This window comes from Vicugna pacos, chromosome 23 (genome assembly GCF_048564905.1).
Source record: "Vicugna pacos chromosome 23, VicPac4, whole genome shotgun sequence".
NCBI lineage: Eukaryota > Metazoa > Chordata > Mammalia > Artiodactyla > Camelidae > Vicugna > Vicugna pacos.
In genome coordinates, this window is record NC_133009.1 from 38,497,174 (window position 1) to 38,513,438 (window position 16,265).

The 16,265-nt window shown below is 57.0% G+C and overlaps 1 protein-coding gene across 21 annotated transcripts in view; it reads left to right on the plus strand.

Moving 5' to 3' along the window:
* PPP1R12B (protein phosphatase 1 regulatory subunit 12B) overlaps positions 1 to 16,265 on the plus strand; it is a 140,334-nt gene that overhangs the window by 70,737 nt on the left and 53,332 nt on the right. For 18 of the 21 annotated variants that reach the window (XR_012063674.1, XR_012063673.1, XR_012063672.1 and 15 more), the window contains 5 exons: positions 8,142 to 8,232; positions 9,564 to 9,743; positions 10,967 to 11,156; positions 11,238 to 11,350; positions 12,324 to 12,365. Coding sequence is in view for 15 of the 21 variants with exons in the window: in XM_072948852.1 (XP_072804953.1) it covers positions 8,142 to 8,232; positions 9,564 to 9,743; positions 10,967 to 11,156; positions 11,238 to 11,350; positions 12,324 to 12,365 (616 nt within the window). In the remaining 6 variants the exon portion in view is untranslated. Of the gene's footprint in view, positions 1 to 3,785; positions 3,836 to 8,141; positions 8,233 to 9,563; positions 9,744 to 10,966; positions 11,157 to 11,237; positions 11,351 to 12,323; positions 12,366 to 16,265 lie in introns of those variants that run through there. The other 3 variants (XM_072948856.1, XR_012063678.1, XR_012063677.1) reach the window with 3 other exon arrangements.

Below are 16,265 nucleotides of genomic sequence, written 5' to 3' on the forward strand. Positions count from 1 at the left end.
CGTTCCAGGCGGGCGGCAGCCAAGGGGTCTGAGTCCATGGCGTTTATCACATTTTCTATGGCACGTAAATCTCAGGCAGGAAATAAGGGTGATGCGCACGCTCACCGCCAGCAGCGTCCCTGCAGTGTCTCTGTGTCATAGTTGCCTTGAGATCAAACCGTGCACAGTCTTTCCGTTTAGAATATTATTACTACTGCCAACAGCCAGTGTATCCATCCTGCAGCTGTGTCACGTCCCAGCACTTGCTGTGCTGGCTTCAACCTTTCAAGTAAAACATGAGAAACGTAGTTTATGCTGGTGTCTCCAGCCTCACCCCCAACCCCTCCCCAGAGGTGGCCTCCGTCCTGAACTTGTGCTCATCGCTCGAGACTGTTGGTTGTCACTGCTTCGTGTGTGGACACGCACACCACCCCGTGTGATAAGTGATGCTCTGATGGTCTGCGTGGACCGTCTCACTGTCTACACGGCCATCCCAAGCCCACGTTCTCACGGGGACGCTCACTCGAGGCCCTCGTGTGCTGTGCCCCGCAGTTTGGTTTCGGTTTTTATCTGCTCGTGGACACTCGGGTCATTTCCCTTTTCCCTCTAGTATTAACGGTGCTGCTGTGCATTCTCACTCCTGTTTCCTTGTGCAAATGAGCAAGTTTCTCGAGGGTGTTTGTTTCCCAGTGGACGCTGAGGCTGTCGGGCGTGGGGACAAGCGCACACTTACTGGGGACCCCGGCCCCCTGCAGCAGGCGGGTCTCCAGCTCTTTGTGGCCCACGTTGTGCTTAGAGATGCCAGTGCTTTTTGTTTTTGCAGACCTTGGGAAGATGGAGTGGTTTCTCCTCGTTTTTACTTGCATTTCATGACGACTAGTGACACTGACTCTTTCCTCCCATGCTTGTAGGCTTTCTGGTTTTCCTGTGTTTGTAAATTCCTTGATTGTACGCTTTGTTGATTGTGTTTTCCTGTTGGGTTTGGTCGGGTGTTTTTGGTTGGTGTAAGTTCTTGGTACAGTCTAGATACTAACATTTGGCAGGTGACGCGTCTGTGGTGGTCTCCAGGGTGTCCTACAGCGTCCGGGTCGTGCTCTGTCGTGTGGGTGTTCTGTAAGCTGTCTGACTGCTGTCCCTGTTTGTTTGAGAGCTGGGTTATTTCCATGAATAGTTTGTGTGTTGACTTTCCTGGATTTTCTTGTTTAAAAAAGGTCAGTGGTGCTTTGACTCGGACCTGATGTGTGTCATAATCAGCGATGAGTGTTTGGCACAGTTGCCCGGCTGGAGGCACACGGCCGGGGTGTGAAGTAAAGCACCCCTGTGTGGGGGCTTGAATCTGCCGTTCTGGATCCAAAGTGCTCACGCTGACCCTGCATAACTGTAGAGCCACCTGCGCGAGTCGAGTCTCGTCGCCTGGAATGTGTTCCACGGGACGGCGTTCAGAAGCACAGCGCGCGGGACAACAGGCGCCGTCCTCAGGCCGGCGGAGAACCCGGGCTCGCCGTGTCTGCACAGCGTCGACAGGGAGTTCTCCGAGCCGTGGTTCGGTGCCGTGTGGCTTGGAGTCTGGAGCAGGGAGCCGCAGGGCCCAGACAGTGTGTCTTCTGGGCTCTGTGGGCCGCACGGTTTCCGGCCCGGCCTCCTCGCCCCAGCCCCTCCGGTGCTCCGGCAGGCTCATGGGACAGCCCTGCAAAGTCGAGGATCCACCATGTGGCCCTTTACTGCGGACCTGGCGCTGTTAAAATCTTGGGCCAAACGATTCTTTGTGCCTGTGGAGAATTGCTGGTCCAGAGGGGCAGAAAATGCATGGCTTAGTGGGGAGACCCGCCGCCCTCTGCGTCATCCTGGTTAGCAGAGCTGTAGCTTTGGTTCCTTGCTTGAACTTCGGCTCTGGTCTCAGTGTTGAATTAGAGAGGGTGGCCTGGCATGTGAGACTTGAACACAGGTAGATGGTAGTCAGGTCACACCCCAGTGCGTGCACATACTCGGCCCAGGTCTTCCTGACCTGAACTCAGCACACCAGACTGAGCAGGGCTGTTTCTCCTCTGTGTCAGGTCTGAGGTCTGTCCCTGTGTCTGTCTGTCTGCCGTGTGTTTCCCTTTCCCGTCTCTTGTCCTATGTTGACAGTTGCTGGTCGGCTACGCCCGGCTTCCAGCAAGGCGTTGTTCACAGCTCCCTGGGATGGAGGCAGCAGGGGGACAGCCGCGGGCTGGTGGGGTGTCCTCCTTCCCTGCTGCAAGCGGGGAGGAGGATTGGTGGTTGGTACAGGGTGTGAAATACACAGCTAATGGCACGTATTTTGGGAACTGGTAGCCCCAAGATTTGGCCTTCCCCTCCTTCTCAGCAGCAGCTTCTTAGCAGATTACAGGCTTTGCCTCTGCTTGTGGGACAGTTTCCCAGGAGGCCGGGTTTTCAGCCTGCCGTCTTCCTAGCCACCACTTACCTGCCTCGCTGTTCATCTCCAGAGGCCTTTGACCGTCATCTTGCCCTGCAGGCCAGCGCAGGGAGGTAACGGAGGGGAGGCAGGGTGGCGGGGGAGGCACGTGGGCCTGCGGAGGCTGCGGCGGGGAGCAGCTCTGCAGGCGCCTGATGTGAGTCTGGAAGTGGGTCCCTGCCCTTCCAGTGCAGCACAGGCACCATGTCAGAAGTGCGGCTCCAAAGACAGTGCTTCCGAGAAGCATAGGGAAGATGAGGCTTCACCTGTGAGGGCAGTGAGACCGATAGCTTTTAAACGGAGCTGGCCGGCGACCTGGGTCTGTCTGGTCCCCATCACGTGAGCAGGGCCTGGGAGTGGTGCCTCTGACCTGGACTCTGGGGCTGGCCCAGCTGTGCTGCCTGGCGCGGGAGCTGGTAGCCACATGTGGCTGCTTCGATTTAAATGAAGGTTCAGTGAACTTAAGAGTTAGTTCCTCCAGCACACCAGCCGCGTCTTGAGTCTCGCGGGCCACGTGTGAGTATACTGGGCTGCGTGGGCAGCTCCGCGTCACCACCAGGGTGCTGCTGGCCGTGTTGAAGAGGTGACCTGTGAACACAGGGGACTGAGTGTCTGACCAGGACCGGTGAGTAGGCGGCTGGGGGCACAGACCTAGAGGCCGTTTGTCCGGAGCCTGCATGAGTACGGATTTACTGTGGTGTAAAGTTAGATGGGCTCTTGAACACTGCAGACTCGGCCCTCATTGTGGAAGTGAAGACATTATGGTCCCAGAAGTTAAATGATTCTCTTGTCACAAAAGCAGTTAGTGGCACAGTGGACACCAGACCCAAGTGCGCGTCCTTCCCGCTGAGCCTCAGCCCGAGCGCCCCTTCCAGTTAGAGCTGGCAAGGAGACCCCGCCCCGGAGCCTGCCCGGCCCCCGCTCAGCACGGCTTTGGTCACGTGGACGATAAGCCCCGAGGCGTGATTCCAGGAGCGAGTAGTGTTGGTTGTGGAGGACGTGGAGAACATCAGGGGATGCTAGAAGTTTCCTATGAGACGTCTTTACCCGTGGCTCCTGATATCACTAGATTTGAGGCAAGAAACGTGTTGCTCCGGACAAGGTGGTGGTGGGAGATTAGGCTGTGTCATGGAGAGGGTAAGAGGCTGCAGGGGTGGCAGGAGCCCAGGTCACAGCCCCTCTGGGTCTGGCCCAGCTGCACCATGACCTGGGTGCACGTGACTCTTAGGCCTTTCAGCTCGTCTGTAAGGTAGGAGTAATTTTACTGCCTCAAGTCTTGAAATCAGATCCAGCGCCTTCTTGAAGTCATAAGGTCTTTGGCCTATGGCTCTCACTCATGCCCTCCCCTGTGGCTGTCCACGTGTGCTTCTAGGCTGGCGTTAAAGTTCCTTCTGGCATCACTGAAACACACCACTCTGCATGTGTATCCTCACACGCAGGACGTCGTCCCCAGAATGGCGGTCGGCTAGTCTGTGGTGATGGCCCCGGCGCCCCAAGCGCCACGACACACAGGCCCAGCTTAGTCCCCCTGCCTGGAGTTGAGGCCCCCTCCACCCTTCTGTGTGGATGTTAGGGGTGGGAGCCCCAGTTCACTGCTGGTGGGCGCAAGGTGAGCGTTTTACCCTCTCAGCGCTCGGGGGAGCAGCCTCGTTCTCTCCGTGGGCGTTTCTCTCTTCTATGCCATGTTTTATTTACTCAGCCCTTTGGACCTGCATGGAGAGTATTTTCAAAGGCGTCAAGACCTCCTCCAAGTGAATTATCCACCTGCAGGAAAGTAACTTAGGGCAACTCCTGTTAGACGGGGTGTTGGACTCTCTTTCCTGCGTTACCAGTGCGAGCTGTTGGCGGGGTGAGCATCTCGGGAGCATGGTGTCGCCACCCGAGAGCTCACGGGTGCCATGTGGGTTTTCATTCAGTCTTCACGAGAATCCTCCCACCGTCTGCTGACACCTGCTACAGCTGTTAGTGTCAGCATTGTATGCGACCCACGGGGTATTCCACCCAAGGTCATCGGCAGGAAGTGGAGGGGCAGGGCTGTAACGTCTGTGATTATCTGAAAAGGCCCTTCCAACTGCACATCCTGCACGGCAATACATTACAGCATATTGAAAGCAGAAGCAGATATGAAAATCCAGCTGGCCTCTGTTAGGCCAGCATTAAAGTAATTTACAAAAATGTAAAATAATGACACTCTTACTAAATTTTTTATTTTGCAAAATTTAATTATTTTCCATAAAAGGTAAGTTATTGATAGTAACGTTATAGGGCTGTCATTTTAAGATGAATCGGTAAATGCATATTGTTTAGTTTCCCAATTTTAATGCCTAGTAGGGTGGATAGTGATAGATGCACCTCACGAGCAGCTGTTTGGGGTCCTCGGTAAAGGGTAAAGTGTAGAAGGGCCCTCAGAGCAAAAGCATCTGAGAACCGTGCTGCAGGTAATTGTAGCGACTTCGCTTTGCTGAGCTTCACAGACACTGCGTTTTCACAAATTGAAAGTCTGTAGCAGCCCTGCATCCAGTAAGTCTGTCCTCTCCTTTTCCCAGCAGCCTTTGCTCACTTCATGTCTCTGTCACGTTTTGGCATTTCTCGCAATATTCCAGACTTCTTCATTGTGACCGTATCTGTTATGGTGGTCTGTGATCAGTGTTCTTTGATGTTACTGCTGTAAATGTTTCGCGGTGCCGTGAACCGCACCCATATGAGACCACACACTTAGTAAATGTGCATGTCTGACCACCCCACCGACCAGCCATTCCGTCTCCTCCTGCCCGGGCCTCCCTGTTCCCGGGGACATGACAACACTGAAGTGAGGCCAGCTGATAACCCACAGTGGCCTCTGAGTGCTCAAGTGAAAGGAAGAGTCACACGTCCACAGCTTGAGGTCAAAAGCTAGAAATGAGGAAGTTCGGTGAGGAAGGCACATCAAAGCCAAGATACGCCGGAAGCTGGCATCTCGAGCCAGTTAGCCATGTCGTGAATGCAAAGAAAAACTTCTTAAAGGGAATTTTAAGTGCTACTTCAGTGAACACGCGAATGGTAAGAAAGTGAAACAGCCTTATTGCTGGTGCGGAGAAAGTTTCAGTGTCTGGGTAGAAAATTAAGCCAGCCACAGCATCCCCTAGTTAAAGCCTCATCCAGAGCCAGGCCCCACCTCAGCCCCAGGACAGCCGGGAGGAGAGTGTGAAGTCGGCAGAGGCTGGTTCACAAGGCTGAAGGGGGTCACCGTCTCCAGAACATCAGGGCAGGTGGGCCAGCCAGTGTTGTTGGAGACACGGTGGCAGGTTCCCCAGAAGATCCAGCCAGGTTCGCGCACAAAGGCGGCCACGCTGTGCAGCAGATTTCAGCGTAGGCGGACAGCCTTCTGTGGGCAGAAGACGACGTCAGGACTTCCACAGCCAGGGGGAGGCGTGAACGCTGGCCCAGGGCCTCCCAGGACAGACTGATGCGTCGGGCTGGTGCGGCGGGGGACTCTCATGTGGAGCCAGGGTTTGTTTGCCACCTGAAGTCGCAGGGCCCTCGAGAGTGATGCCAGGTCTGCTCTGCCTGTGCCCTAAACGCGTACCAGCAGGCCCGGGTGACAGTACATCTGCCTGCAGCACGGTTTACAGCCCAATGAGAGACCTTCTGCTCAGAAAAAAGTGTCTCCTCTCAAAACGTTGCTGCTCACTGACAGGGCACCTGGCAGCCTCGAGCCCCGGTGCAGCCGAGGTGTGGCTGAGGTCCACGCTGTGTCCGCACCGGCTGCCACTGCACCCCCCAGTCTGTGCTCAGGGCATCATTTCAACTCTCCGGTCTTATTATTTAAGAAATACGTGTTGTCAGGCTGCAGCCGCCAGAGACGATGATCCTCGATGGCGAAGGCCGCTGAAAGCCTTCTGGAAGGACTCAGCATTCCGGATGCACGAAGAACACTTGTGGTTTGTGGGGAGAGGTCAGAATGTCAGCCTTAACAGGGTCTGGAGGAAGTTGGTTCCAACCCTCATGGACGGCTTGGAGGGTTCGAGGTCACCGCAGCTGCGGTGGAGACAGCAAGAGAACTGGAGTGAGACGTGGAGCCTGAAGACGGGGCTGGACTGCTGCCACCTCGGGCTGAACTGGCACAGAGGAGGAGCTGCTTCCTGTGGGTGAGCAGAGAAGGTGGCTTCTCGAGACGGAATCTGCTCCCGGTGAAGATGCTGTGAAGACTGCTGGGAGGACAACAAGCGATCTAGAACCTCCCACAAACTTAGTTGCAAAGACAGCAGCCCCAGGGCTTGGGAGGATGGGCTCCAGTTTTGAGAGAGGTTCTACTGCGGGGAAAATGCTGTCAGACAGCACGGACGCTAGAGAAATCGTTTGTGAAAGGAAGAGTCATCAGTGCAGCCAACTTCACTGCTTTCTTGAGGAACTTCCACAGCCGGCCCCGTCACCCCTTCAGCAGCCGCTTCCCTGATCAGTCAGCAGCGTCCAGGTCGAGACGAGACCCTCCACCAGCACAAAGATCATGCCTCGTTGAGGGCTCAGGCGATGGTTAACATTTTTTAGCAATAAAGTATATGAAAGTATGAACATTGTCTTTTAGGCATAATGCTATTGCACACTTAGTAGACTACAGTAGAGTATAAACATAACCTTTATGCATACCAGGAAGCCAGAAATGTCATGTGCCTCACTTTACTGCAACATCCACTTTATTGCGGTGGCCCTGAGATATACTTGTATTAAAATGACAATTAAAATATAAGGATAGGAGTAATTTTGTGTCACTAAATGTGAAAATATAGATAAAATTCCTTGAAAAACAAATGTTACCAAAACAGGAAATCTGAATAGGCCTAATTCTATTAGAGAAACTGAGTCTCTTATTTAAAACCTTCCTATGGAGAGCACTGACCCCGGGCCTCACTGGTGAGCTCTTCCGATGACTTAGGGAGGAGAGGACCCCCACCTCACACGGCTGCTCCCAGAGAGCGCGCCAGGAGAAAACGCCTCCCTGCCCGTGTAACTGGTTCTCAGACCAGCCGGGTTACCGCGAGAAGGGGGGCTTACAGGACGACTGCCGCGTGAGCACGGATTGAGAAATGGTAACGTGAATCATGCTGAATCTCTGTGAAAAGCAAGCCTGTATGGAAAGATGATACATCATGGCCAGGTTGAGCTTATCCCAAGAATTCAGTGTTGTTTTATCATTCACAGGTGGTTCAGTGTGATTCATCATATTAAGGGAAAAAAGAAGGGGATGACCGTCTCAGTATATGTGGAAGGAAAGCATGTGATAAAGGTCACACACTAACGATTTGAAACCAGACCGATAACAGCAGCCCCTTCGTCCACTTTCTTAGGGATGGGAGGGAGTTGCTTCAGTTTGAGGAGCAGGGTCTGCAGGGTCCTCGAGCAGGGGGGCTTCCCGGGGATGATGTGCCGACCACGCGCTCTGCGGGCAGGAGCGGAGCCGGGACGCCTGCCGTCCTCAGTCCCTTTCCACACGTCCGAGGCCCTGGCCAGAGCAGTAAGACAAGGAAAGAAAAAGTGCGAGGATGGGACGGGGGAAAGGAAGTTCTCACTTCACAGGTGGAAGTGATGTGATGCTGCGTGACAGGTTACAGAGTGCGCCGTGGATTCTGTGGCCCTCACTGCAGCCCCGGTCAGGTTGACTGCCCGCTTCATCCTCGAGCGCGGAGTCACCTCTCGGCCCTCAGGCACGTGCAGCAGTCCCACTCCTGCTTCCCCTTCTCTGTCCCTGCAGGTCGTACCTGACTCCTGTAAGGGATGAAGAAGCCGAGTCCTTGCGGAAAGCACGCTCCCGACAGGCGCGGCAGACACGGAGGTCTACTCAGGTGAGCGTGGCCCTGCTTGAAGGCCACTTGTCTGTGTGCCACTGGATCCGATCAGAAAACGATGAAACGAGTGCCCCAGTCCGGCCGCTGCAGTGCAGCTCTCGGCCGCGCTGGCAGACGCTGCACGCCACACAGAGCCAGGTGAACTCTCACTTCTGCTCCTCCTGGCTCGGAGAAGGCTTACTGCCTTTCCTCCCTAAGACTCATCATTCCACTTGTGCTTAAGGGGCCAACCCTAAGAATTCCTGAAGGAGACCCGTCTGGCAGTAACTCAGAATGTTAAACGTAGAGTTGCCGTGTGACCCTACTCAAGTCAGAGAAGCACACGTCTGTACAAAGACATGCACACAGGTGTTTATAACAGTATTATTCACAAACTGAGTGTCATCTCTTGCCAGCGTTGACTTGCTGTGTAGACCAAACTTAGGTGTGGAGTTTGCAGGCTTGCTGGAGCAGCGAGGTGGGCATCGTGGGGCTGGTGGAGGGCCAGGCCAGGCCGTGGAGCAGAGCAAATAAATTAAGCAGTTAACAGAAAACCCCACAAACTTCCACTGATTAATGAATGGACAAACAAAACGTCCCACGTCCACTGGCAGTTACTGTTTTGCAGTAAGAGGGGAGTCCCACACACGCCAGCGCTGCAGTGAGGACAAGCCGCTGAGTGGCAGAGACCTGGCTGCTCCGTTTGTACGAAAACGCCCGGAGACAGCGGGTGGATTAGGGTTTGCGAGGCTGGAGGTGGGGACTGGCTGCGCGAGGGTGTGTGGTCTCTCTCTGGGGAGATGAAGTGTCCTGAGGTGAGGTGGGGCTGTGAAGACACTAAAATACAGCGCATTGTACACTTTCAAAGTGTGGGGTTTATGATACGTGGGTTATATTTCAATAATGCTACTAGAAAAAGAAAGGATCCCCATGGGAGGCTCTGAAGTAAGAAGTCATCCGATACACTTTGTAAAAGTCACAGGCAGAGAACAGATGGGCGTGGTCAGAGGGGGTGTGTTCCGTGTGTCGTCGGGGGGCGGGGGGCAGGCTGCTGGATGGTGGTGGGGAACGGAGGAGGGTGAGCTGCAGGAGAAGCTGTTGAGGAGGGAGGCAGGGAGGGGTGAGGAGGGCCCGGACGCACACAGAGGGCTGAGAAGCCCGCCGCTGCCGTGGAGAGGTGAAGTCCCATGGCCTTCGGTGCAGCAGGGGCCAGGCGGGAACACCGAATGGCCCTGTGTGTTTGGGGGGCTTTATTGGAATTTGCTGCTGTCAGATCTTTTCGAGTAACTCTTGCTCATTCATCGAGTTCTTCCCGGAGTGACACTCCTGACCTTGTGACACTTTCCCAGGGTGTGACCCTCACTGATCTCCAGGAGGCAGAGAGGACGTTCAGCCAGTCGCGGGCAGAGCGTCAGGCTCCCGAGCCGCCTGGCCCGAAGCCCATGGTCCCCGGGGGCCTTGAGAGCAGCGCCCAGAAGCAGGAGGCCGCGGAGGGCCCGCAGCCCTGGGGCCGGGGTCTGGATGCAGAGGTAAGCCGCTTAGCGCTGCCCTGCTGGGCCCATCGGCGTGGCCTCGTTCCCCTCGTGTGATCTCTTTCTCCCCTCAGGCGTTGGTTCCTGCTTTTTCCCTGTTTTGTTGGGATGCGGTGGGCATATAACATTGTGTTAGTTTTGAGTATACACGGGACAGTTTGGTACGTGGGTATACGGTGAAATGACCACGTGAGTTCAGTGGCTGAGTTTAACTCTCTGCTCTGGAAGGATAAAATGCAGATGGAAACATAAGTGCTCGCTGTTCGCTTTGTGCCAGGCGCTGTTGAACCACGTCAAATGTGTTAAAGCGTTTAATTCTGAATACAGTCCTCGGAGGTAGACATTCCTGTCCCTTTTTCAAACGTGAGGAGTGGAGTCACCGAGAGAGTAGCTTGCTGGCGTTTTGCGCAGTGGCGCGGTGGCTCGCAGGCACCGGCCCGCGGGCAGGCTGCCTCCACGGCTCGGTGTGCTGCTCTCCCAAGAGTTTACGTGCGCCCCAGCCTCACGAACACGACACCTGGTTGTCCCCAGACGCTCTGGTTACACCTTTCATCTCTGCACTGTCAGCACCAGCCCTTTCCGCTCGGTGCCACGTCCCCGATGGGAGGATAAATTTTGTGGCCACCATAGTTCCAGGAGAAGGAAGCCCTGCTCTAACCGTGGGCGGCTGGGCTGCAGAGCGCCCGCCCAAGGCTCTGTGGCTTACTTTGCTCGCTTGTCGGCTCCTGTCTTCTGTGTGCTTAGCACTGGGCGCTGTTCTGAGCGCCTGGCGCCCTGTCGGCAAGCCTGGTTATGGCAGTTGGCGGGGTGCTCAGACCTGGTTCTCAGAGAGCTCCCACGCCATTTCCGCCCATTCCTGAGCTTCCTGCTTTGCGAGGTTCGCCTTGCCCTTCGGTTCCCCTCTTAAGAAGGCCGTGCACCCTCCCTCCTGACGTCGCCCGGCTTCAGAGGAAGTTTTATGACCCGGCGGGCGCTGCTTCCTGGGCCCTTTGGTCTGCTTGGGAATGGCCGTCCTGGGCTGCTGTCGACCTGACGGCGGTGCCAGCGCGGGGGTCCAGGGGCTCTTTCCTTTCTGGCCGATTATCCAGCTCAGTAGCTCTTCATTGGGCATCTGCTACTTGCGAGCCTCTGGGTATGGAAAAGCCCATTTTCAAAAAGCCTGGGTCCCTGCCCTTTTGCTGGACGTGACCTCTGACGTCTCGTCCTGTGGATCATTCCAGCCTGTCTCTCGTCGCCTGAGGTGTCCAGCTCAGCCCGACAAGCCCACGACGCCAGCGTCGTCCTCTGAGGCCCGACCCTCTCTCTGCACTGGTTCCCCTCTGCTCCGGATGAGCAGACCTTCCGACCCAGGTCCTGGGAGTTCAGAGATGACTGTGGACGCTGCGACAGCAAAGGAGAGGGACAGAAATGGTAAGGAGGGCTTCTGGGAGTGTGGACCCCCCAGCAGCACCCCAGGTTCTCAAGACCTGTGCCTGTGTTCTCTCTGACCAGAGGGTGAGGAGGCAGAGTTGGATGACGCGTCCTCCCACAGGCTGACCGTCCGTGAGAGGAGGCGGCCCAGGGAACGCCGGAGAGGCACAGGCATCAACTTCTGGACACAGGATGTAAGTGGGCAGGCTGTGCCAGGACTGGTCAGCTGTCTCGACCGTGGCCCGCATGCTGAGCTCAGGAGTTCCACGTCATGCCCTGAATCCTGCGTGGTCGGGAACGGAGCCGAGGGAGGCTCACCTGGGGTGTGACTCATTTGGAAGGTCCCTGCCGTCTGGGGCCTGGAGCGGGACTGAGCGCGGGGCGGGCAGGCAGCAGCCAGTGGTGAAGGTGGGCACATGGAACAGTCACAGCTACCAGACAGCCAAATACAGTGAGTGGGGGAGCTGGTCTGACATCACCCCTCCTCCCGGGGTCCCAGAGAGTCGTGAGGTCAGCAGCACCCCCACACGACGGAGCAGATTCTAGCTGAACGTTCCGGAGTGTGGTGAGAACGTGAAGGGCCTGGAGGTCTGTAAGCGGCGCACGCTCACCCGGCTCACGTGCTCCCCTGACTCAGTTTTACTGCTTTGGAGGAAAAGAGGAACAAATGACATAAAACATTAACTTCGGCTTTTAAACAAAGACAGGCGCTCCAGGGCTTGATTGCAAGCACACGTTCAGGACTTTGATTCACCCCCTTGTTCCCACTGTTCCCGCTCAGCTTCATGTGGGCATTTTAGTAATCGAGCGGCCAGCACAGTTGCCTGGTTACCAGGGACACGTTTGAAATTAGACAGGCCGCCTAGCGAGGCCAGAGGTGAGACAGTCCCAGCCCTTGATCAGCGACGGTTAGACAAGCGCCGCGAGGCCGGAGGACCAGGCTGTGGAGGTGGAGCCAGGTCTCTTTCGTCAGGTGCTCCACACCAGTCAGGGGCACTGGGCTTCCGACTGCAGGTGGCGGCCCGAGCCGGCCTGTGGCGACCCTCAGAGCAGCAGGGGCGGCGCCCCCGGCAGGCAGCGCTCCCTGCCAGGGCACGTGGCTATGGGGCCGTGCTGCTCCTGGGGCTGTGACTGACACTCTTGTTTCTCTCCCTCCTTCCTCTCCAGGAGGACGGAGCCGATGTCTCTGACGATGTGAAGGAGATGTGGGTAAGTCGCAGGCCTGGGAGTGTCCCTCGAGGCCTCAGCCCTGCTCGTGTGCACGCAGGTTTCGTCGCAGGGAGAGCAGGCTCTGTGCGGGTCTGGCCCAAGGGGAGTTTGGAGGCAGACTTCCTCTGAGATGTGCCAAGTGCTGGGTGGTGTACCGCTTTCTTCTTCTGTTCTTTTTTCGTTGGAAGAGTCTTCAAATTCTGTAGCGCTTTACCGTCTTCAGAAGTTTCGGGCGTCCTGTGTTCTTAAACGGTGTAACAATGGCAGGCTCTTGACCAAGTTTCCTGCTGCCAAGCCCTGGCCCAGTCACGGAGTGTCTTCGTCCTCTGCGCGGGAGTGAGCAGTGTGAGCATCACACCGTCCAGAGCTTGCTGGTCTCTGACTTTCAAGTGAGGCAGAGCTCTTACGGGACTCGGACGCCTAAGGCTGGCCCGCAGCTCCCCCGCGGCAGACGGCTGGCTGCCCGGATGCCTGGGCTCTCGTGAGCCACTCACGTGTGATGGAAAGTCAGTGGTTTTCTTATTGCTGCCGCTTTTCAGGAAGGAAGGGGTTGGTCCTGACTAAATGAGTTGAGGCTACATGTGCATTTCTTTGGAAATTATGTAAAAAAATGGCCTTTTCTGTTCCCTGCCGTCACATGACCTAATGCTCTCAGAATGGATTTAATGACCCGTACGGAAAAATCAGCAACTAGTCCGTTTTCAGCAGAGGAAATAGTAATGCCCTGTTTTGTCGTTGACCTGCCCGTGTCCTAGTCCAGATCCAGAGCTGTCAGCGGTGGCCTCCGGCCCGCAGGCCCGTGGTGGTGCGCGGCGAGCTGGGTGGTGGAGGCGGCGGCTGCTTGCAGGTGCAGGTGCCACGTGGGGCTCCCTGGGCAGGCACGGCGTCTTCAGCCCTCAGGCTTAGAGAGGCTGTGAGAGACCGAAAGAGTGAATGTAGGAAAGTAGTGGGGAGTGGGAAAGACCTGCAGAGAGCATCTCAGTCATGATCACGGAGGTTGAAGTGGACCGTCCCCCACAGGGGCTGTGGGGCTGTTTCGATCCATAAAGAGAACCATGGGAGGAACAGCGAGGAAGGCCTGGTGGTTGTCCGGGGTCTCTGCTGGCCTCCACCTGATGGAGAGCCCACACCCCGGGCACCACGGGAGGAAGATGAAGTGCTCACGGGGCCAGGCTTCCTGGTTACATTTTAGGACTGTTGACTTAAAGTCATAGAAAAAGATTTCTGATTTCTGGAAACATAGACTGTCGATGTTTGACATAAAGTCAGACTGAACATATCCCACTCATCCTGTGGCTCGAGGCCTTTGCTAGTTTTTACCGTGTGGCACGTGGACTCCAAGGCGAGCTGTGAGAGTGAGCAGCCCACCGTTGCCAGCAGCTCTGGGCACTAGGCCCAGCCACCCATGGTGGCTCAGGACAGACTGGCCGGGTCAGCACGGGGCCGGGGCTGGGGCGAGGCTTCCCTGGTAAATGTCAGTGGAACTCTCCCCAGCTCTCCTCCCTGGATGCATGCTGGCCCGCCATGGTGCCCTTGCCGTGGCCCACAGAGCAGCAGGCCTGTCCCGGCGAGTCATCGCACCTCTGCCTGCAGCCGACCAGGGACGGGCTGGGACCAGGCTTCTCCTCCACGTCCCTGTGCCCCCGCAGTGACCTAGAGGAGCCGCCAGGCAGGCCGCTCTGCCGGTCGGGGAGCACAGCCGTCTCCCCCGGGTCTGGCGCAGGATGCCTGTGTCAGCTGCCCGGGTCACGGCAGCTCCCGCCTCTCTTAGCCTGCCCCTGGAGGGTGGTGCACTCTCATTGTTGAAGTTAGCTCTGCCCACGTCTCTGGCATGTTTTTTTCAGTTGAGAGACTGTTTCCAGTCGGTGTCTGCACAGACCTTATGTGCACCGTTTGATGAGTTCTGACAGTCGTACACACTGGTGTGACCACCCGCAGACCACCATCTCTGACCCCTGCCCGCGAGTTAGTACACCGCGTGCATGGGCTCGGTCTGGGACACTGTCTCACTTTAAGGGTAGAAAAGGAACTTCAGTCGTCTTGTGTCTCCAGTCAAGGTCGGAACGAAAATGGTTTTTCCCTCAAAGATCTCACAGGAAGTTTCTTGAGGCTCTCACCTGTGTGTTAGGGACAGCAGCGTGGTCAGGAGGACCGTCCTGCTGTTTAGCCTGAACCCCCGTTGGCGTCACCGAGCTCTTGTGTCTTTTGTGCCTGGGCTGGTGAGACGCAGCTGGCGATCACCCACGGGCGAGATGTGTGGCCGGAGCGGCCCTGACGCCTGGTGGGCAGCGTGGTGCAGGGCAGAGCCACAGGCATTTCCGAGGCGTGATTGAGCGCTTGGGCCCGACACTCCGCGTGTGAACCCGGCGCGCGGGGACCCACGAACCGGGAGACCGAGCGTGTATGTCTGGTTTCTCGGCACCCCCTTGCAGACCTGTCCAAAGAGGGCCTGTCTGTTTGCCCGTGTTGCTGTGTGACAGTCTCCAGACGTCTTACTGCAGCCCTTGTCTTGCTGAGTGGAACAGGCCCTGGACCTGGATGTCAGTGGAGGAAGGGGGTCACCGCAGTCACAAGTGCTCTGTTCCCTTTGTGCGCACATGGCAGGCTGTTTGCTCTGAGGTGCGTTGTGGGCGCCCTGCACGCGGGCGGCCTTCTGTTCTGTTCATCTTCTTTACCTGCGTCTTTGGCCTGCTTTCCTTTTGGTCGGCCCTGAGTGTTACCTGCTGCCTTCGGCGTTTCCCCCACGTGCTTCTCCAGGCAGACCGTGTCCCAGGCCAGCTGCTGGGTAATTGAATTTACCCCGAGAGGCAGCACGGGCGATGCTGGCGAACAGAGGGCGGCAGCTTGTGTTCAAGGGAGTCACTGAGGTCTCCAGTTCGGTGCTGTACGGTGGCTCGCCTCCTAAATTTGGGTGTCTTAGAATTGGGAGGGAATTTAGAGATGACCCGGGTTACGAAGCTCCTTTCACAGGTAAGAGAGCTGTGGCCCGGGGGGCTGGGACACGTGGGGACATGAAGCTCCCAGGTGGGCCCTGCCGCGTCCAGGGCCTCCGGGTGGCCTGCTTGGGGCTGGCACGCCTCCTCCGCCCCCTTTGCCATCTGGTTTTTACTGAGCCGGCTACCTGTCTGAGTTGACTTGCTTGTGGCATCTCACCTGCTTGAGTAAGGGAAGGTCGTCTGGAACGGCAACTTCTGAGGGCGTCCGGACTCCGTGGGTGGGCGGGTGGCGCCCCCTGCTGGCCTCGGTGTGGGAGGCCCTCGAGGTGTTTCCCACCTGTGCTGCCTCTTTTACAACCTGCTTCCCACTTGTGGTTGTTGAACCAGTGCTTTGAGCTGCCTGCTTTCCAGACCCTGTGTCGTCACACTGACACAGCCCACCCTTGTCGAGTTAGGTTATGGTGAAGAGGGTGAGCGATGGAAGGAACGTGCTGGGTCACTGGCAGCTGGAAAGGTGAGGGCCTGTAGGGGGCGTCCTGTGGGGGTCAGGAGAGGCCTGTGAGAGGGTGTCCCTGGAGCCTGGACTGGGAGCACGTGCGCTGGGGGCCTGGCGGGTGTGTGTGGGCAGAGCGCTGTGGGCAGAGGGGCAGCGCTGGCCCGGCTGTGAGGTGACGTGCCTGGGGACCACGAGTGGCTAGCATGCCGGCAGTGGGCGTGAGGGCTCCGGCTGGTGTCCTGAGCGCGTGGGAGACACGTGTCGAGCTCCGGACAGAGGAGACAGGGTGGTACTTAACCCTGAAGGGCCCCCACCCGCTGCTCAGAGACACACTGTGAGGGGTCCAGGTGGTCCAGGGAGAGCTGATGGGGTGCTGCAGGCCAGGGTGGCCACGCCTGGGAAGGTGCTGAGATGTCTCCGCGTCCTGGACGGGTTTGAGGTGGGAACCGGGAGGGTGTCTGGACTGGG